At 42.0% G+C, this 22868-nt stretch overlaps 1 protein-coding gene across 4 annotated transcripts in view; it reads right to left on the bottom strand.

The window, feature by feature from the left end:
- The window catches only part of ESR1 (estrogen receptor 1), a 407047-nt gene that overhangs the window by 21779 nt on the left and 362400 nt on the right, over nucleotides 1-22868 (bottom strand). For all 4 annotated transcript variants that reach the window (XM_061428337.1, XM_061428335.1, XM_061428336.1 and 1 more), the window contains one exon: nucleotides 17731-17864. In XM_061428337.1, the coding sequence (XP_061284321.1) occupies nucleotides 17731-17864 (134 nt within the window). The remainder of the gene's footprint in view (nucleotides 1-17730; nucleotides 17865-22868) is intronic.

Below are 22868 nucleotides of genomic sequence, written 5' to 3'. Positions count from 1 at the left end.
AGTATAGTTGATTTACAATGTTATGCCAATCTCTGCTGCACAGCAAATTGACTCAGATAAACAAATATAGACGTTCTTTAAATATTTTTTTCTTTTCTTTCTATATTTTTTTCTTGGTCTGCACTGCACAGCATGTGGGATCTTAGTTCCCTAATCAGAGATGGAACCCATGACCTTTGTGTTGGAAGCGGGAAGTCTTAACCACTGGACGACCAAAAAGAAATTATTTTTAATGTAAAAAGGCCCCCTACTGATCCACTCATTATTTTACTTGCTGGGAAACAAAGGCTCAGAGAGCTGGGGCTGGTGGATGCTGTTGCTGGGGGGGTTTTCAGATAGAACATAAGGCTGGACTTGCCAGAGGTCACCCTGTGGGTATAAATGGCAAAGCTGGAACTAACACTCCAATACTCCTCATTCCTGGCCAGTGGTCAAAGGCCACACAAAGAATTTCCTAACTTCCAGTTTGTGAAAAACTGGAAATGACTGCCAACAACAGTCTCGCCTCCAGAGATACTTGAGAAAACTAACAATTCCCCTGGGATGATTTAGGAGCACTCCAGAATTTCAAAACATTAGGTGCAAGATGGCTGAGCAGAGGTGCTGATGGACTGAGGCCTCTGCCTCTTTAATTACGAATGTTTATCAAGATGTTACCAACGGTCACCTTTGTGTGGTGAAACGGATTACTTGGGAGATTATTTTTCTTGGTGGCTTTTCTGTATTTTCCAAGTTCCCTGCCTTGGGCATGCATGCCTTTCATAATCTGGTGAAAGAAAATGCTATTGCAAATACAAAATCAAAGTGTCTTTCACTTCCATTATTTCACAAGCTTTGCCAATGCCTGGACTGATGGGAGGGAAACCCAAGCTGACGAATGGATCTCCCAAGGACTAAGGAGCTTGCTGTAGAGACATTCCTTGTTACTATTTTCATACTATTTCTATCATCGGTAAGGCTGTTCACGTTTCTGAAACTTCTAAGTTTGCCATTTTGGCAGAAAATGGAACTAACAAATTTGTTACTAAAGCTTCTGAGAAAAATTTTCTTAGTTGGAAATACCTCCAACATGTCATCAGTAACCTGAGTTACTTATCTAAGTACAAAAAAAGATTAGCCTCAAAAGACTGGTAGCCCATCTTCCTCCAGGATTGGCAAGCTAAATTGCAAAGGAAGCAGAGCATTAAGGTCTTACTAGAAGGAGCTGAGTGCCTGGCTTTCACTGAGTGTGAAGGTTATATTCTCCCACTTAAAGAGTAACATCTGCTCTACCAAAATAAGTAAGAGCAGATGCTTCGCCATCTAGATGAAGATGAATTTTGCATTCTGGATTGAATTTATTAGTACTGTTGCTGACAATTTTAAAGACGAAACAAATTGTTGCTGCCAGTGCCCCCTCCTGCAGTCATGCTTAGCTCCTTGGCCCAACAGCCCATTATCTGACTGCTTCCAGTTGTAAGAACTGGAGACTAGATTACACTTAGTCCTTGGGATCCATGAGATCAGACAGGGCATTCCTGGAACCAGCAGTTTCTTGATCACTAGAGAAGGGCACAGCTAGAGGGGCTTTCCTGGTGGCCTAGATGGTAAAGAAACTGCCTGCAATGCGGGAGACCTGGGTTTGATCCCTGGGTTGGGAAGATCCCCTGGAGGAGGGCATGGCAACCCACTCTGTATTCTTACTTGGAGAATCTCCATAGACAGAGGAGCCTGGCAGGCTACAGTCCATGGAGTTGCAAAGAGTCAGACACAACTGAGCAACTAAGCACAGAGCAGCCGCGGGGTCACATGGTAAGCTGTTCGTCTGAGCTGGTTATTGACAAGGAAAAGTCATGTCAATCACACAAACCCAGAACCCAGAGCACATGAAAGCTTTGGGAGACCAGGTTCTCCTTCCAGAGATGAGATTTTAAAGGGAGGTTAAACTTACAGCCATTCAACCTCTTGGCTCTCTGTTTGTAAATATCCCTCAATAAAAACAGTGGCAAAGGGATCAAAGACAGAAGGTAAGAAACTAAATGCCAGCCCTCTGTGCATCCTGACTGCCTGGAATAAGAGCAGTTCACCAGCACAGTGTCTGTGCAAGTCATAAAATTGAAAAATGATGTAACAAACAACTACATACATAATAGATTGTAAAATATGACCACATTCTCTGATACGATAAATTGCTTCAAAAGGAGTGAGCTTGGGGTGTTTGCAATATGACGTTTATAATATGCTCTGTGTAGAAACTCCTGCCTGGGGGTTTTCACAGCTGAGGGCAGTAGCTTGAGGGGAGCAAGCTGTCTACTGTCTTTGCTGTTCCAGGAGACACCCCACTTCTGTCTTCTGCATACATGATAAGGTTACATTTATATAAATGTGTAATTTAATAAAGCTTTCTGGGCAGTAGGCAATATGTATGAAAAGATTTAATGAACCTTATACTCTTCTACTAATGCCAAAGAAGCTGAATGGTTCTATGAAGATCTACAAGACCTTCCAGAACTAATACCAAAAAAGATGTCCTTTTCATCATAGAGGACTGGAATGCAAAAGTAGGAAGTCAAGAGGTACCTGGTATAACAGGGAAGTTTGGCCTTGGAGTACAAAATGAAGAAGGGAAGGCTAACAGAGTTTTGCCAAGAGAACACATTGGTCATAGTGAACACCCTCTTCCAACAACACAAGAGAAGACTCTACACATGGCCATCACCAGATGGTCAATACCGGAATCAGACTGGTCATGTTCTTTGTAGCCAAAGATGGAGAAGCTCTATACAGTCAGCCAAAACAAGATCTGGAGCTTTCTGTAGCTCAGATCTTGAACTCCTTATGGTCAAATTCAGACTTAAGTTGAAGAAAGTAGGGAAAACCACTAGACCATTCAGGTATGACCTAAATAAAATCCCTTCCAATTATACAGTGGAAGTGACAAATAGATACAAGGGATTATTAGATCTGAAAGACAGAGTGCCTGAAGAATTATGGACAGAGGTTCGTGACATTGTACAGGAGACAGGGATCAAGACCACCCCCAAGAAAAAGAAAGGCAAAAAGGCAAATGGATTGTCTGAGGAGGCCTTACAAATAGCCAAGAAAAGAAGAGAAGCTAAAGGCAAAGGAAAAAAGGAAAGATATACCTAGCCATCTGAATGCAGAGTTCCAAAGAATAGCAAGCAGACATAAGAAAGCCTTCCTCATCAATTAATGCAAAGAAATAGAGGAAAACAATAGAATGGGAAAGACTAGAGATCTCTTCAAGAAAATTAGAGATACCAAGGGAACGTGTCATGCAAAGATGGGCTCGATACAGGACAGAAATGGTATGGACCCAACAGAAGCAGAAGATATTAAGAAGAGGTGGCAAGAATACACAGAAGAACTATACAAAAAAGATCTTCATGACCCAGATAATCATAATCACCTAAAGCCAGACATCCTGGAATGTAATGTTAAGTAGGCCTTAGGAAGCATCACTACTCAGAAAGCTAGCAGAGGTGATGGAATTCCAGTTGAGCTCTTTCAAATCCTAAAAGATGATGCTGTGAAAGTGCTGCACTCAATATGCCAGCAAATTTGGAAAACTCAGCAGTGGCCACAGGACTGAAAAAGCTCAGTTTTCATTCCAATCCCAAAGAAAGGCAATGCCAAAGAATGCTCAAACTACCGCACAATTGCACTCATCTCACACGCTAGTAAAGTAATGCTCAAAATTCTCCAACCCAGGCTTCAACAAATACATGAACCATGAACTTCCAGATGTTCAAGCTGGATTTAGAAAAGGCAAAGAGATCAAATTGTCAACATCTGTTGGATCACAGAAAAAGAAAGCAAGCTCTAGAAAAACATCTATTTCTGCTTTATTGACTATGCCAAAGCCTTTGACTATGTGGATCACAACAAACTGTGGAAAATTCTTAAAGAGATGGGAATATCAGACCAGCTGACCTGCCTCTTAAGAAATCTTTATGCAGATCAAGAAGCAACAGTTAGAACCAGACATCATACAACAGACTAGTTCCAAATACGGAAAGGAGTACATCAAGGCTGTATATTGTCACCCTGCTTATTTAACTCATATGCAGAGTACATCATGTGAAATGCCAGGCTGGATGAAGCACAAGCTGGAATGAAGATTGCCGGGAGAAATATCAGTAACCTCAGATATGCAGATGACACCACCCTTATGGCAGAAAGTGAAGAAAAACTAAAGAGCCTCTTGATGAGAGTGAAAAAGGTGGCTTAAACTCAACATTCAAAATACTAAGATCATGGCATCTGGTCCCATCACTTCATGGCAAATATATGAGGAAACAGTGGAAACGGTGACAAATTTTATTTTCTTGGGCTCCAAAATCACTGCATATGGTGACTACAGCCATGAAACTAAAAGAAGCTTGCTCCTTGGAAGAAAAGCTATGACCAACCTAGACAGCATATTAAAAAGCAGAGACATTACTTTGCTAACAAAGGTCCATCTAGTCAAAACTAGGGTTTCTCCAGTAGTCATGTATTGTGAAAGTTGGACCATAAAGAAAGCTAAGCACTGTAGAATTGATGCTTTTGACCTGTGGTGTTGCAGAAGACTCTTGAGAGTTCCTTGGACTACAAGGAGATAAAACCAGTCATCCTGAAGAAAACCAGTCCTGAATATTCATTGGAAGGACTGATGCTGAAGCTGAAGTTCCTACACTTTGGCCATGGGGTGTGAAGAACTGACTCAATGGAAAAGACCCTGATGCTGGGAAAGACTGAAGGCAGAAGGATAAGGGGACAAGAGAGGAAGAGATGGCTGGATGGCATCACTGACTCGATGGACATGAGTTTGAGCAAGTTCTGGGAGTTGGTGATGGGCAGGGAAGCCTGGTGTGCTGCAGTCCATGGGCTTGCAAAGAGTCCGACACGCCTCAGCGGCTAAACTGAATTGAAGGGGTCTTCCTCACGTACGGATCGAACCTTCATTTCCTGCATTGGCGGGAAGGCTGTTTACCGCTTATCTACCAGAGAAACGCAAGCTAGTATATGTGTGGTGCTGTCACTTCAGTTGTGTCCGATTCTGTGCCTCTGTGCGACTGACCCTAAGGACTATAGCCTGCCAGGCTCCTCTGTCCATGAAATTCTCCAGGCAAAAATGCTGGAATGAGTTGCCATGCCCTTCTCCAAAGGATCTTCCCAACCCAGGAATCGAAACCACATCTCTTACTTCTCCTGCACTGGCAGGCAGATTCTTTACCACTAGCGCCATCTGGGCAGACCCTAATATACAGTAGCTTATAAATCAATGAAAGTGAACGTGTTAGTCTCTCAGCCATGTATGACTCTTTGGGACCCCGTGGACTGTAGCCTGCCATGCTGCTCTGTCCATGGAATTCCCTAGGCAAGAATACTAGAGTTGGTTGCCATTTCCATCTCCAGGAGATCTCTGTCTTTATTCCATTAGAAGAAAAATGGAAAGAAAAGTAGATATAAAGTTAAAAACTCAGAGAAATTAGAACTGAGGCAACCCTCAAGCTACCCCAACATACAAAAGTAGCCATCCACTCCCTGCAGGAAAGAGTAACCATCCACTTCCTTCAGGAAAGAGTAGCCACCCACTCCCTGCAGGAAATCACTGAAGAAAGCTGAGGCTGATGCAGTGTTCAAGGACCAGGACTCCAAAGAAGAGCAGAGAGTTTGTTTTTCCATCTTTCTTTCAAATCAAGTGAAGCAGGTGGATGTAACCCATGCATGAACGTCAAGGCCCAGAGGTAGGTCTTCCAACTAAGTGTAGGGATGTCTGGTTTAGACTGAAAACTTTATAGTCTGGATTTCCATAGAAAGATTTAAGGAAACATATATATTCCATTTTGGCTTTTACTTGTTCAATGAGTAACATGTAGGGAAAGAAAACTCTACTAAAAAACAATACTGCATTTTCCTTCTGAGCTCAATAAATGAGTAGGGGTTTATTGTTGTTTCCTCATGGTTTCCCTCAGTTCAAGTGTTGACACAGTTTAGATTTACAGTTCAGTGTTCCAGGCATGAGGGCAGACAGAGGACACTTAAGGCCCTTCCAAATATAGGGCCTAAGTGTAATTCTCATCCTATGATTAGAACAGGGAGATCCTGAACACCAAAATCCCTGTACAGTATTAGGTTACATAATGTTTTCCCTATTAAAAGTAACAGATTATATTAGTAATGATGATATTAGCTCATGTTTTAAAGCTATCTTGTTATATCATAACAAACCTATAGGGTTAATAGGACTGTTTAGAATTTTTATGCCTTTTAAAAAATATTTATTTATTTGGCTGCACTGGGTCTTATTTGAAGCATGCTAACTCTCAGTTGCAGCATGTAGGATCTAGGTCTCTGACCAGGGGTCAAACCTGGGCCCTCTGCATTGGGAGTGCAGGGTCTTAGCCACCGGGGAAGCTCCTGGAATTATTATACATATTTTATAGTTGAGGCAACCAGGGAAGAGCAGTCCAGTGGCTTCATGTTAGTTTAATGATGCAGCCGGAAGTCCCCCCAACCCCATGCCTTTCTTCTGCCTCCAGCCAAGTCCAACTCAATCTAAAGCTGAAGCCTCCTTCTTAGGTAAGGACCCTGCTATCTGTCTCTGCATCACTCTGCTTCCTTTCATCATGACATCCCCTTATCTCCTGACATGGAAATGATCTGTTAACTGCCTGTGTCCCCTGCCCAAACCAGCCTGTGAAAGACAGGCCCACAATTTCTGTCCCCAGTGCTAAGCACCCTTTTGAGCAGTTTTCCCTCATGGTTTGCAAACTGGTTCATTTTAAAATATACCAGAGAACCAGTTTAATTAGGTAACATTTTTTATCTATAGCAGTAGTTTTCAAACTAATTTCCACACACCTCTGAGAATTAAATGTGGATTCTCAAAGGTACTAAATTGCCTCTTAGCCTTTTAAAATTGTGTCCGATTAGAGACACCAAGGGAACATTTCATGAAAAGATGGGCACAATAAAGGAGAGAAATGGTATGGTCCTAACAGAAGTAGAAGATATTAAGAAGAGGTGACAAGAAAACACAGAAAAAATATACAAATGACCTAGATAAGCATGATGATGTGATCACTCACCTAGAGACAGACATCCTGGAATGTAAAGTCAAGTGGGCTTTAGTAAGCATCACTACAAACAAAGCTAATGGAAGTGATGGAATTCCAGTTGAGCTCTTTCAAATCCTAAAAGATGATGCTGTGAAAGTGCTGCACTCAATATGCCAGCAAATTTGGAAAACTCAGCAGTGGCCACAGGACTGAAAAAGCTCAGTTTTCATTCCAATCCCAAAGACAGGCAATGCCAAAGAATGCTCAAACTACCGCACAATTGCACTCATCTCACACAGTAGCAAAGTAATGCTCAAAATTCTCCAAGCCAGGCTTCAACAGTACATGAACTGAGAACTTCCAGATGTTCAAGCTGGATTTAGAAAAGGCAGAGGAACCAGAGATCAAATTGCCAACATCCGTTGGATCATAGAAAAAGCAAAAGAATTCCAGAAAAACATCTATTTCTACAAATGCCAAAGCCTTTGACTGTGTGGATCACAACAAACTGTGGAAAATTCTTCAAGAGACAGGAATACCAGACCACCTTATGTGCCTCTGGAGAAATATGTATACAGGTCAAGAAGCAACAGTTAGAACTGGACATAGACTGGTTCCAAATTGGGAGAGGAGTATGTCAAGATGTATATTGTCACCCTGCTTCTTTAACTTATATGCAGAATACATCATGCGAAATGCTGGGCTGGATGAAACACAAGCTGGAATCAAGATTGTCGGGAGAAATATCCATAACCTCAGATATGCAGATGACACCACCCTTATGGCAGAAAGTGAAGAGGAAGTGAGTCTCCTTATGAAAGTAAAAGAGGAGAGTGAAAAAGCTGGCTTGAAACTCAACATTTAAAAAAACTAAGATCGTGGCATCCGGTCCTATCACTACATGGCAAATAGATGGAGAAAAAAAAAATGGAAACAATGACAGACTATTTTCTTGGGCTCCAAAATCACTGCAGATGGTGACTGAGTCACGAAATTAAAAGACACTTGCTCCTTGGAAGAAAAGCTATGACCAACCTAGACAGCATATTAAAAAGCAGAGACATTACTTTGTCAACAAAGGTCCATCTAGTCAAAGCTAGGGCTTTTCCAGTAGTCATGTATTGATGTGAAAGTTGGACCATAAAGAAAGCTGAGTGCCAAAGAATTGATGCTTTTGAACTGTGGTGTTGCAGAAGACTCTTGAGAGTCCCTTGGACTGCAAGGAGATCAAACCAGTCAATCCTGAACAAAATCAGTCCTGAATATTCATTGGAAGTACTGATGCTGAAGCTCCAACACTTTGGCCACAGGATGTGAAGAACTGACTCATTTGAAAAGACCCTGATGCTGAGAAAGATTGAATGCAGGAGGAGAAGGGGACAAGAGAGGATGAGATGGTTGGATGGCATCACCAACTCGATGGACATGAGTTTGAGCTTGCACCAGGCATTGGTGATGAATAGGGAAGCTTGGTATGCTGCAGTCCATTAGGTTGCAAAGAGTCAGACACAAATGAATGACTGAACTGAAGAACAACATGGTTACAGTTTTTGTATTTGGCGAGTCTACAAACTGACCTATGATGTGCCAGGCGGGCATAGTTTCAATAGTCACAGCACTCCCGTCTGTTCAGTTCAGTTCAGTCGCTCAGTTGTGTCCGACTCTTTGCGACCCCATGAATGGCAGCACGCCAGGCCTCCCTGTCCATCACCAACTCCTGGAGTTCACTCAGACTCACGTCCATCGAGTCAGTGATGCCATCCAGCTATCTCATCCTCTGTCGTCCCCTTCTCCTCCTGCCCCCAATCCCTCCCAGCATCAGAGTCTTTTCCAATGAGTCAACTCTTCGCATGAGGTGGCCAAAGTACTGGAGTTTCAGCTTTAGCATCATTCCTTCCAAAGAAAGCCCAGGGCTGACCTCCTTCAGAATGGACTGGTTGGATCTCCTTGCAGTCCAAGGGACTTTCAAGAGTCTTCTCCAACACTACAGTTCAAAGGCATCAATTCTTCAGCGCTCAGCCTTCTTCACAGTCCAACTCTCACATCCATACATGACCACAGGAAAAAACCATAGCCTTGACTAGACGAACCTTTGTTGGCAAAGTAATGTCTCTGCTTTTGAATATGCTATCTAGGTTGGACATAACTTTCCTTCCAAGGAGTAAGTGTCTTTTAATTTCATGGCTGTAGTCACCATCTGCAGTGATTTTGGAGCCCCCAAAAAATGAAGTCTGACACTGTTTCCACTGTTTCCCCATCTATTTCCCATGAAGTGATGGGACCCGATGCCATGATCTTCGTTTTCTGAACGTTGATTTTTTTTTGGTTTTATTTTTTAAATTTTTTATTATTTTTTAAATTTTATTTTATTTTTAAACTTTACATAATCATATTAGTTTTGCCAAATATCAAAATGAATCCACCACAGGTATACATGTGTTCCCCATCCTGAACCCTCCTCCCTCCTCCCTCCCCATACCCTCCCTCTGGATCGTCCCAGTGCACCAGCCCCAAGCATCCAGTATCGTGCATCGAACCTGGACTGGCATCTCGTTTCATACATGATATTTTACATGTTTCAATGCCATTCTCCCACATCTTCCCACCCTCTCCCTCTCCCATAGAGTCCATAAGACTGTTCTTAAGCCAACTTTTTCACTCTCCACTTTCACTTTCATCAAGAGGCTTTTTAGTTCCTCTTCACTTTCTGCCATAAGGGTGGTATCATCTGCATATCTGAGGTGATTGATATTTCTCCCGGCAATCTTGATTCCAGCTTGTGTTTCTTCCAGTCCAGCGTTTCTCATGATGTACTCTGCATAGAAGTTAAATAAGCAGGGTGACAATATACAGCCTTGACGTACTCCTTTTCCTATTTGGAACCAGTCTGTTGATCCATGTCTAGTTCTAACTGTTGCTTCCTGACCTGCATACAAATTTCTCAAGAGGCAGATCAGGTGGTCTGGTATTCCCATCTCTTTCAGTATTTTCCACAGTTTATTGTGATCCACACAGTCAAAGGCTTTGGCATAGTCAATAAAGCAGAAATAGATGTTTTTCTGGAACTCTCTTGATTTTTCAATGATCCAGCGGATATTGGCAATTTGATCTCTGGTTCCTCTGCCTTTTCTAAAACCAGCCTGAACATCAGGAAGTTCACGGTTCACGTATTGCTGAAGCCTGGCTTGGAGAATTTTGAGCATTACTTTACTAGCATGTGAGATGAGTGCAATTGTGCAGTAGTTTGAGCAATCTTTGGCATTGCCTTTCTTTGGGATTGGAATGAAAACTGACCTTTTCCAGTCCTGTGGCCACTGCTGAGTTTTCCAAATTTGCTGGCATATTGAGTGCAGCACTTTCACAGCATCATCTTTCAGGATTTGAAAGAGCTCAATTGGAATTCCATCACCTCCACTAGCTTTGTTCATAGTGATGCTTTCTAAGGCCCACTTGACTTCACATTCCAGGATGTCTGGCTCTAGGTCGGTGATCACACCGTCGTGATTATCTGGGGCGTGAAGATCTCTTTTGTACAGTTCTTCTGTGTAGTCTTGCCATCTCTTCTTAATATCTTCTGCTTCTGTTAGGTCCATACCATTTCTGTCCTTTATTGTGCCCATCTTTGCATGAAATGTTCCCTTGGTATCTCTAATTTTCTTGAAGAGATCTCTAGTCTTTCCCATTCTGTTGTTTTCCTCTATTTTTTTGCATTGATCACTGAAGAAGGCTTTCTTATCTTTTCTTGCTATTCTTTGGAACTCTGCATTCAGATGCTTATATCTTTCCTTTGCTCCTTTGCTTTTCACTTCTCTTCTTTTCACAGCTATTTGTAAGGCCTCCGCAGACAGCCATTTTGCTTTTTTGCATTTCTTTTCCATAGGGATGGTCTTGATCCCTGTCTCCTGTACAATGTCACGAACCTCATTCCATAGTTCATCAGGCACTCTATCTATCAGATCTAGGCCCTTAAATCTATTTCTCACTTCCACTGTATAATTATAAGGGATTTGATTTAGGTCATACCTGAATGGTCTAGTGGTTTTCTCTACTTTCTTCAATTTAAGTCTGAATTTGTTAGAATAATTCAATTTGTCTGAATAATGATACCTACCTGTCTGTTAGGTATCATTATATCCATTGTACAGATATGTCTCAGGGAAGTGGCTTATGAAATGGCATCCCTTATCTGCTAAGTGGCAGTGTTGCTTCTCTTGAATGACTGGCCTTTCTAAGACAAAGTCCATGGCACACCAAGTGTTCAAGAAATTAATGAAGGCAAGGACTTCCCTGGTGGTCCAGTGGATAAGACTCATGCTCGCAATGTAGGGGACCCAGGTTCCATCCCTGATCAGGGAACTAGATCCTACATGTTGCAACTAAGCATCTGCATGCTGAAGATCTTACAGGATGCAACTAAAGCCCTGTGTAGCCAAATAAATAAATAAAAATAAACAGTAAAAAAAAAAAAAAGAAAGAAATTAACCGAGACCATGAGGCTTAAGGCCACACCAGAAGGTGGGAGCAAGGAAAGGCTCAAGAGTTGAATCTACTGCCAACAGAATCCATCAGCCAGCAAGAAGACAGTGAACAACTTAATAACTATAAAGAGCCATTTATCTCAAAATTACGACAAGACAATAGGCAGGCTCCCTGGACAGGAAGTTTGGCATTACAAAGAACTCAAGAGACAATATAATCAAATCTTCTCCACTGTGGCAGCCATTGGCATACTGACAATGCATCTATATGAGATTCCAAGGCTTGTTCCTATCGGAGAACTTTAACAGTTAAAGAAATAATGATCCTTAATATTTACAGCCAGTATGTTTCTTAAGTGTCCTAATGTCTAATAATTAACAGAAGGAGTGCAAAGTATTCGGGTCTGGAAAGACGAAATATTCTGTGAGATGGGAGCCTGTTGTAATTAATCATGATTATAAACGCTTCTTTGAGCAGAGCGCAGCCTCTGGTAAACATATACAAAGCAAATGTCATCACCTTCAGCACCAGATGTTTCATCAAGTCATCAAGACGACAAGGTGTGCCACATTAACAAAGAGCTGAGTGACGCACAGGAGCTGGCCCCATTTTTATGCTTATGCTTAACATATACGCACTTGTGTGATATTCCACACCCTTTTTTCTTTAGATGAACACCAAGATACACACTTTAGAGATGTTGTCATAATTCTTCCTTTTCGGCTTTTCACTTTCCTTTTATTTTTTGCTTTGGGTTTTAAGTCCCTATGGTTTTGGCTCTTTTCTGCTCTCTAATATTCCATCAATTGAAAGAGAAATGTCTGAAGATCAATTTTGGATGAACAGGTAATGAAGGGTATGTTTCTATAACAGGAGATTGTCCAGGAGTAACCAACAGGCCTGCCAAAGATACCACGGGGATCCAGCAGACACAGAATTGGAGTAACTAGAGTTAGTTCGTGCATCAGGAGAGGAAAAGAGATCCACTGTAACACAGAGAAGGCAGAGGAGCTGGAGTCAGGGGTCTGACAGGCTCTCCAGGGAGCCAGCTGGATAAAGTTACCAGGGAGAAAAGTAGGTGAGGCTCTTCAGAATTATTGAGACATATAAAGAATGGTGGTCAGAAGAAAGTTAAGAAAATGGATAGAAATAATTATTAAACTGAATTTGCAAGCCAAATCCAACATTTATCAGGGACTGTAGATTTATACATATTGAGCTTTGACTCTTGAATTTTTCCAAGTCTTGAAAAATTCCCTAAAAAGGTGGTGTTCTGAATGGGAGCGGGTTCTGAAGGCTTTGTGAGGATCACATATGTGGGGAGAGAGGATGCAAAGAAGCAGTCAACCGACACGGAATAGGGACACCACCAGTTTTCATGAAGGTTAGCCAAAATTAAATAACAATCCATTATTATCTATCAGATAAATCTTGCTCTAAATTTTCTCTAAATAAAATTAAATAGCACAAGTAACAAAGCCTCAGAACAGCTGCAAACTCTACTGTTATTACCCTCCTGTCCTTGCATATTTTTTTAAGCCTAGTGAGAGGGAGGCTTTTAAACTAAAAGCACTTCTGCATGCTAAGTCACTTCAGTCGTGTCTCTTTGCAATGCTATGTACTGTAGCCCACCAGGTGCCTCTATCCATGGGATTGTCTAGGCAACAATACTGGAGTGGTTGGCCAAGCCCTCCTCCAGGGGATCTTGCCAACCCAGCGATCGCATTCTTGTTTCTTATGTCTCCTGCATTGGCAGGTGGGTTCTTTACCACTGGTGCCACCTGGGAAGCCCCAAAGAACTTAATTATGTTGAAAAGAGGCATGAGCTGACTCCTTTTAAGTCGGAGATTCTCATAAGTGATGATGACAACTGTCACTGACTGAGGACCTACTATGTTCCAGGAAGTGCATTACACACTTTTTATTTATTTAGGCTATGCTGAGTCTTCGCTGCTGCACACGGGCTTCTCTAGTTGTGGCATGGACTTAGCTGCTCTGCAGCATGCAGAATCCTAGTTCCCCCACCAGGGATCGAACCTGTGTCCCCTGCATTGGAAGGTGGGCTCTCAACTACCAGACCACCAGGGAAGTCCCTGCATTACACACTTTATACACAGTTTCCCCTAGATCTCACAAAAACCTGAGGAGACAGACATTATTTTTCCCATTATCTAGATCTTTAATAAACTGAAAAGGATGACATGTTTCATCATGGTGGGCACAGCACAGGAAAAATGGGAACTTTTTAGGTCCCTCTGGTCACACCCAGCAAACAAGCATCTATTAAGTGACTTGACAGTATAATACTTATTGGCAGTTTACAGGCTCTGAGGAATACAAAAAGACATTAATGATTTATAGAGAAATTAGTACACATGCGTAAAGACTCCACCTGGGTTAAAAAAAAAAACAACTGGAAAACCAAAAGCAAAAAACCATGTCATCCATTTTCATTTGGTGGTGGTGTAGTTGCTAAGTCCTGTCCAACTCTTGTGATCCCATAGACTGTGGCCCACCAGGCTCCTCTGTCCATGGGATTCTCCAGGTAAGAACATTGGAGTGGGTTGCCATTCCCTCCTCTAGGGGATCTTCCCAACCCAGGGAATCAAACCCCATCTACTGCATTGCAGGCAGATCCTTTACCAACTGAGCTACCAGAGAAGCCCTATACATCTTCGTATACTTGGTGTAAAGTTCACAGTGGGAATTCCATCACTGATGAGTTCTTGAATGAATGAATGAAATGACTGAATCAATGAATGAAATCAGCCAACCAACTGACTAAATGCTAGATGTGAGGTATTAGCTCTAAGAACTAAAACAGTCTAGGGAAGAAAAACTCATTACGGACGGGGTCATAGCAAGATTTCCTGAATGAAGTAAGATCTGAACTGGGCTTGAAGAATTTGAAATACTGGAATTACAAAAAAGAACTAAAGTCCCACAGGATAGCAGGAATACTGTAAATGGGCCCAGAACCTCCTCCCCGATGTAGCTCCAGCTCCATCCTCCTCTTCCACTGCTGCTCCCTCAACAGCCTTTTACCCTGAGTTCATCTGCCCTATTTGCATTTGTCCTACCTTGAACCCTGTCCAGCTGGCTCTCAGAATCCCTTGACGCTAATACTGATTGGGCGAAGACATCTTCAGATTAACCAGAAAGGCCTCTGTCCTTTGGTGGAGAGTGGAAAAACTGCTTGTCCTGTGGATGACTGGAGACTTTTGCAAGCAAAGGAATAAATTCTTCTGTCGCAGAAATGATGAAAATCTCCCACTCCCAAATAGCTGTGAGGAGGCCTTCTCATGGAAACGTTGGCACCTGGGAGACCTTGTCAAGGCTTCCAGAAACACATTCCTAGCAGGTCCTCATAACAACCATTCAACTCCCCCTGTGCCTCTGTGCCAAAGTCAAGGCCAATGTAAACACACCCTTCTCAGACTTTAGTGACAAGGGCTCAACACGAAACGCCAGGTTTCTCTACACACTGAGGTTTTGTTTCCCAAGTATCAAGAAAGCATCTTCTAGCACAGTTGTCCTGAATCATTTCTAGCTTGCCTTCTGTCAGAGAGTCCAGGAATTAGCGTCACTTCGTAGTTTGTCTCACAACAGGTGAAGAATGGCCCCTGATCCGAGCTATGGCGTGGTTGGGTTTTAAGAAAAGCCCACACCTCCAGTAGTTGGAAAAAGGTGTTGATCGTGGTGACCCTCGTATCACTGATCACTGCTCTGAAAAGGCCCGGAGTGCCACACCCCTGTGTTTTGCAGTCAAGTCCTTTTCGATTCTGTTTTTTTCAGGAACAATGTGAGACGTCGGGAGCTGTGCTCAGCAGGCAGATCCACTTTTCCAAAACAGAAATCACTCTGGGGGTGGAAAGAGTGATTTCACTTTTCCCAGGTTGAGAGACAGCTTCTGTTTTGCTACAGCCCATGAGCCAGCAGTACTGCTCTTGAGAGAAAAGATGAGCTACTGGCGTCTCAAAAAAAGACAACCATAAACTGTCACTGAGGTGGTGCCTTGTTTCTCCAAAATAGCATTCCAGCCCTCCCGGTGCAAGGCAGCTCACAGAATATCCTGAGAAAGAGCTGAAGGAACAAGGATGGAGGCAGCAAGTTTAACTGGTGTCAGGAGGCAGCAGGTGAAGGTCCAAATTCTGTGGCAAGAAGTACTGTTTTTGAGATGCCAGTGCCAGTCTTTTCATAAAAGACTTTCTTGTGAGAGCTGAAAGTTTTTCCCTCTGGGATTTAAAAGACTCAGGCCTATAAATCCAATATTTTGATGGCAAAAGTTCCCCCTTTTCTATTATATAATATGAAAAAAAAATACACCCTCTCACAGGCACAGACCAGTAATGCAGGAAAATAAGATACACATCTGAAGGAAATATTTTTGATCATCAAGGTCAGAGCATCTACTTCCATTGATTATATGACTCTGGTTAATTTCACTTCCTGTCCAGGGTATTATTTCCTGGTAAAAGTAGGGAAAAAAGTCCCAGCACTTTATAGGCCTGCCTTCCCTGAAATTAACAGATTGTTCACACGAGAGCCGTCGGCGCGTGCCAGCCCTCCAGAGAAGAAGGAGCAGGTTCGGGACCTGGCACGGTGCAGCCGAGTGGCACTGCTCCCAGAACTCTCCTCCAATAAAGAGCCATTGTGGGCTCTGGACCCTTCAACCAACAGGACAAATGACTCAAATGAAAAGCACAATGCATGTGAGTGGAAACTGAAACTTGAATGCCGTGGTAATCACTTCCTTAGTAGAGACGCCATTATTTTTCACACAACTTCATCCTGCAATTCAGTCCTTGCCTAGTGTAACGGTACAGATTTCCATTTATCAGTTGATAAGGGAGAATGATTACTATCAGAACCATTAAGCAATACAGGTTACAAGCACTGGTGGGGAGAAGTGGAAAATTGTCAGGGGAGGTGGGAAGGGATTGACATTCATCAGCAAAACACCTCAAAAGACAAGCAAGTGCCAATTCTCCCCAAATGGGGATCAACAAAGACTCTAGTTCAGCTACTGGGAAATTTGAGACCATATCGAAGGGTGTAAGAAGCTAAATCTAAAATCAGGTCCAGGGCTTCAAGGTAGCTGTGATTTCTGTGTGAGAATGAGGTCTCCAGCAGGAGGCAGGCCTGGGGCTAGGGGGCTAAGGTCAAGGTTAAGGGCATCTAAACTGTGCAGCTGACACCCCATTGTCAAGCATCAGGTGTTATAGGCTGGAGATCAAGTGCTTAGATTTGACTGCTGAAGAGGCTGGGACGAGTCAGGGTGCTAATTCAGGCTGAGCCATAGTTTCCATCTGGATGACCTGGAGTGACTCATTATGCAACAGCCAACCTCACTAGCGAAAAAAAAAAAAAAAAAAAGGATGCCACTCTCAGCTAATATTTCTCAAATGAATAAATAGGAAAGGACAGTTGAATTGGATACCATGGATCAAATGAAAACCACTCTTTTAGCTGGACCAACATACCAAATTCCATGTTCCTTGGTTTTAGAATTAGGTTTTTCTATCTCTGAGTCAATGGTATTTTTCAGCTAATCAGTTTTGACCAGAAACACAGTCTGTCTCAAATAAGTCTCTTTCCTTATGATCTGAAGCTTGGAACTGGTCACAGTATCCTAACAGGGTCAACCACTCTACTTACTTTCTGACACATACAACTAACAACAGACTTATGTCCATATACATGTGTCACTTTAATAAAATATAAATAAATAAACTCATATCTGTGGAAGGATGCTACTATTTCAACAAGGCCACCTGATTCAATGTTGAATTTTTGCTTTCATTCATCTTATTTGATCAGCATGGTTTTGCCTCCATAAGTCATCTACAAAGAAGATGTGTCCATGCTCACCTGTGCCAGCCTCTTTGCGACCCCATGGACTCTAGCCCACTAAGGCTCCTCTGTCCTTGGGATTTTCCAGACAATACTGGAGTGGATGGCCATTTCCCCCTCCAGGAGATCTTCCTGACAGAGGAATCAAAATTGCATCTCTTGCACCTCCTGCATTGGCAGGCAGATTTTTTATCCCTAGTGCCAAAAAGATAGCTAATTTAAATGTACATCAGTTGCTGTTTTCAATTTGTGATTATGCCTTTGTAATAGGTAGCTTGTATCTGGTTGAAAAATACAAATAAATGTTTCTTCCAGTAACTTGGCATTAAATTTTCCCATGTGATTCACTCACCAGAATTAAGCAAGATGATGGATTTGAGGCACACAAACTCTTCTCCCTGGAGATTCATCATACGGAACCGAGACGAAGTAGCCAGCAACATGTCAAAGATCTCCACCATGCCTTCCACACATTTTCCCTGGTTCCTATGAAAACACACACAGACAAAAATATTAAAGCACAAAAAAATTCCAGAAGACATGATAAGGTTCACATTCATAAAAATCTACTGATTCCAAATCTGTAACAAAAAACCACAGCCCATTCTCTTCATGGAGCATGAACATTCACTTGAATTCTAGAAGGCAAGATGGAAAAAGATTTTCCATCCATAAAAAGACTTCCATTTCAAATTCTTAGAAAAGATGTCTTATTCAGTCCCCAAATCTGTTATGTTAAATATGAAGTTCTTCAACCTATGGATAATTAAACATGATTTTAATTCAGGTAAAAACATTTTTTCTAATAAATATTTATCAATCGCCTATGATATTCTAGTTGTTGTGATAATAATAAGAATAAAAATAGGGCTTCTAATATCAATATGCTCATGACCTTGAGATAATACAATTTGTATTAATAAATGTATTAAAATGATTTGGAGATACAGGACCAACTATGAAAACCATGAGCTGTAGCTGTGTGGAAACCATTAATGTTGCCTAGGATGACAGGTGAAGATGTCATTTATCTTTAATGAGTGGACATTGAGTGGACACTTTAAGAAAACGTAGGATCTCACTGGGTTGAGGTATGAAAGCATCAGTGGAAGAGCTCCCAAACGTGGAAAGGAGGAACAGTGTGAAAAAATCTGGCGGGAGGAGGAGACAGGGCAGTAGTCTAGGAAAGAAGATGAAAGACATCTTACATCATTATAAGAAGTTTAAGCATCTTCCCTGTACAACAAAGCTTTGGTGTCACGGATCTAACATTAGTAGTTGTAACTATTAAATAAGCAAACCCAAAGGGAAGTTCCCTGGCAGCCCAGACAGTAAAGTGTCTGCCTACAATGTGGGAGACCTGGGTTCGATCCCTGGGTCAGGAAGATCCTCTGGAGAAGGAGACGGCAACCCACTCCAATACTCTTGCCTGGAAAATCCTATGGATGGAGGAGCCTGGTGGGCTACAGTCCGTGGGGACGCAAAGAGTCAGACATGACTGACCGACTTCACTTTCATTTTTCACTTTCAAAGGTTCAAAACATGCAATATCTTCAAAAGAAAGTATTAGTATATTTTTCAATAGGATTGGTACAGAAACTAAATGCAGAGATGATACATCTGAAAGGAATGCATTCATCTAGTTATTCATTAACTGAATTGGGGGCATGATGAGCTTGGGGCATAGGAAGAAGCTAAGATATTTTATGCATATGCAAACCTATGTTTGTAACATATATAAAAATTTAAAACATGAACAGTTAACACCTTGTCCAGCACTTTATTTTGTTTTTAATGGATATACTTTAGAGTTCTTCATCAATTGTTTTTAACAGCGGCACAGTTTTTTCACCAAACAAAATGGTTTTATTTCTTTAATCAGTTTTTTGTTGTTTGACTTTTAGTTTGATTTCAAGTACTGTGCTGTTACAGACATTTCATGCAATGTCTATACTTATGTTTATGTCTAGACACATTCAAAATGACTTATTGAGGGCCCATTATATATGAGGCTTTGTGTTAACATTAGGGTACAGGGAGGAAAACCATGGACCTTGTTAATATAGAGATTGGGATGGAGGGGGTGAGATAAATTAGAAGTTTGGGATTAGCAGATACATACTACTATATATACAATAAAAACCCAGATCTTACTGTATAGCACAGTATAGTATAAAAACATTCAATATCCTGCAATAAACTATAATGGAAAATAATCTGAAAATGAATATATATGTGTATATATATAACTGGATCACTTGCTATACACCAGAAACTAATGCAATATTGTATATCAACTTTACTTCAATATAAATTTTAAATAAAGAGATTCAAAACAGAGTCAAGACAGACAAGGAAAAAGATGAGTGCAATACAGGGTATATTCCCCAGAAGAGGTGTATTACATCGAATAACAGTCTCTCCGAATTTAACCCACACCAATATTGAAGCAATTGTCATAAAGTTCTCAGTTAAAGGTAAATGAGTTTTTATGTAAAGTACTTAAATGGCATGTAGCACACCATAGGGGCCATATTTAAGTCTTAGCTACAGACAATGATAAATAGGTAGAGTCATAGATATCAGGGTAGAGCCTGGCCTTTTTACCTGAAGTATCCAGGAAACAATTCCCAAAGTGCCTTCTGCTTTGTGGAAATCTGGGTGCGTGAGAGCTCGACATTAGCAGAGGGGAATCTTGAAAAGATATATTGCTCCACGGGAGGAATGAGCTGGTGTTACCCCAAAAGGTGAGTGGGCCTCAAGCCCAAGTGAGCCTTAAACCTAAAGTGGCCTTAATCTACAAGTGAGCTTTCCTGTCCTGTAGCTGATTTTTTTTTTTTTCTTTCTAGTGAAAAAATAAACAAGGAGAGGGAGACATGTTTGGAGGCTAAACTTTAAAAATAACAACTCATAGCCAAAATAGAGAAATGTTCCTTTCTCAGTATAAAGTCTTTGTTTACTTAACAGACTGCACACCGGCAGGGGACGGCTTCTCAGTGTGGGAGGGAGCCTGTGTTTGCCTGCTGTGAGCAAAAGTTCAGTTCAGAAACGGAGATAGTGGAGTCTTAACAATCCTCTTTCCTTCTCATCCCCTTACAACAGTCTCCTACATTTTCTCATGAGGAGTTTGTTCTTCACTCTGCCAGTGAGAGTGTATTCTTTTCAGCCTCTTCTCATCGGATGCTATCCTGGCATTTCTAAGCAGCAGTTATTACCTGGCCACAGCACAATGCTGGCACTTCAGCACACTTTAGGACCAAGCCCTCAGCCATGGCGCACACCCACGACTCTCACTTCAGTTCTTAATGTGTATCTGTGTGTGTGTATTTGCACGTGTTTGCATGCACATGCACATTTTCTTTTAGAGGACATGGAGGGAGCATACACTAAATATAAATCACTGAGACAATTTGATAGAAGGACCCTGGGTCTAACCTTCCAAGCCAACAGAAGTGCTTCATGTGGGCTGGTGTGAGTGTCAACTCTGAGGCTCCTGGGGGAACATTCATTGCAGTGAAGCTGCAGTTTTCTAAGCCGTGCTCTAAGAGTCTGGAAAAACTTGACGTTGATGTCTCCATAAGAATGAACCCACTGTCTTTCAGTGGAAAAACTTCATTTGGTTTAAAAGCTTTAGCCAATCCTTTATTTGTGTAATAAATAAAAAGCATGTACTCTGAGAGCCCTGATGATATTTTCAGTGAATCACTAGAATGTCAGCTGCATGGAAATGACTGATTACATGGTATGTGAGGGTCTCCCATCGGCATTGCCACCAGGTGAAAAGGTTTGCTGAGTGAGCTAGTGAACAGCTGATTTCTCACCCTAAGATCAGGTACAAATCCACATGGATTTGGAAGGTTAACAGACGCTCGTCACCTGCCTCACACAAAGGTATCATTTACTATCCACGGAGGTCATGACACATTGGGGTCGGTGATTCATTTTCAAACCCTCACGACACACCCTGCACTAACTTTGAGGAGCCAATTAGACTAGCACAGTTAACTCAATATCAGAGGAACAGATGAGTCAATGGTGCAGCGATGGGGTGATTGCTAAGAATCTGGAGGTAACCTGACTACAGTAAGACAGGATTAGTCGAAATCCCTGAGGTATGCCTAAGCCAGAGAGACATGTGGGCTTTTAAAGAACAAGATATATTTTTTAAAAGGAGCCCAGCTTCAGGCATAGATCACGAGTAGTTTACCAAGCAGACCAGCCCATGACTCCCACTTTGAGACACATCAGCCTGCAGTGACGAACTCTCCTCGTCACACAGTCTGCTGTTCAGAGCACCTCAGAATTGCCTTGATGGAAAACCTCATTCTTCTCCTTACCCTCTCCCAATGCAGTCCATGTGCACTTAAGTTATGGGGAAAGAAACAGGTTTGGAAAGCGCATTTGTTCATGGGAGGTTCTCCTCTACAGAAATGAATGCCCGTTTTATGGAAGCCCTTAAGTACTCATTCCTCCACAGGTGAAATAAAGAGCTCTAATGAGGATATACAGCTCAAACCTGCACTTGCATATCTTCAAAAGTAATCTTAAAATGTAAAGCTATCCCTTGGACTTTGTTGTTATTGTTGTTTAGTTGCTAAGTCATGTCTGACTCTTGTGCGACTCCTTGGACTGTAGCCCATCAGGCTCCTGTATCCATGGGATTTCTCAGGCAAGAACACTGGAATGGATTGGAATTTCCTTCTCCAAGGGTTATTCTCGACCCAGGGATTGAACCCTCGTCTTTTGCATTGGCAGGCAGATTCGTTACCACTGAGCCACTAGGGAAGCCCACCCTGTAGCCTCTCTGTATAAATGAACATTGATAGATGGAGACAGAAAACCCAGGAGATCAACATAAGACATTCAATTTAGCTATCCTGAAAAATTACAACATGGTTAGAAAAAGGCTACAAATTAAGATGCTGCTGAATATCAAAAGGTCCCCTAGTCAAGGCTATGGTTTTTCCAGTAGTCATGTATGGATATGAGAGTTGGACTGTGAAGAAAGCTGAGCGCTGAAGAATTGATGCTTTTGAACTGTGGTGTTGGAGAAAACTCTTGAGAGTCCCTTGGACTTCAAGGAGATCCAACAAGTCCATCTAAAGGAGATCAGTTCTGGGTGTTCTTTGGAATGAATGATGCTACAGCTGAAACTCCCATACTTTGGCCACCTCATGCGAAGAGCTGACTCACTGGAAAAGACTCTGATGCTGGGAGGGATTGGAGGCAGGAGGAGAAGGGGATGACAGAGGATGAGATGGTTGGATGGCATCACCAACTCAATGGACATGAGTTTGGGTGAACTCCAGGAGATGGTGATGGACAGGGAGGCCTGGCGTGCTGCAATTCATGGGGTCGCAAAGAGTCGGACACGACTGAGCAACTGAACTGAACTTATATATGTAGAATCTAGAAAGACGGCACAGATGAACTTACCTCTAGCACAGGAATAGAGATGCAGACGTAGAGAAGGAACATGTGGGCCTAGTA

The sequence above is a fragment of the Bos javanicus genome, chromosome 9, assembly GCF_032452875.1.
Source record: "Bos javanicus breed banteng chromosome 9, ARS-OSU_banteng_1.0, whole genome shotgun sequence".
Lineage (NCBI taxonomy): Eukaryota > Metazoa > Chordata > Mammalia > Artiodactyla > Bovidae > Bos > Bos javanicus.
This window is presented reverse-complemented; position numbering and strand designations above follow the sequence as displayed.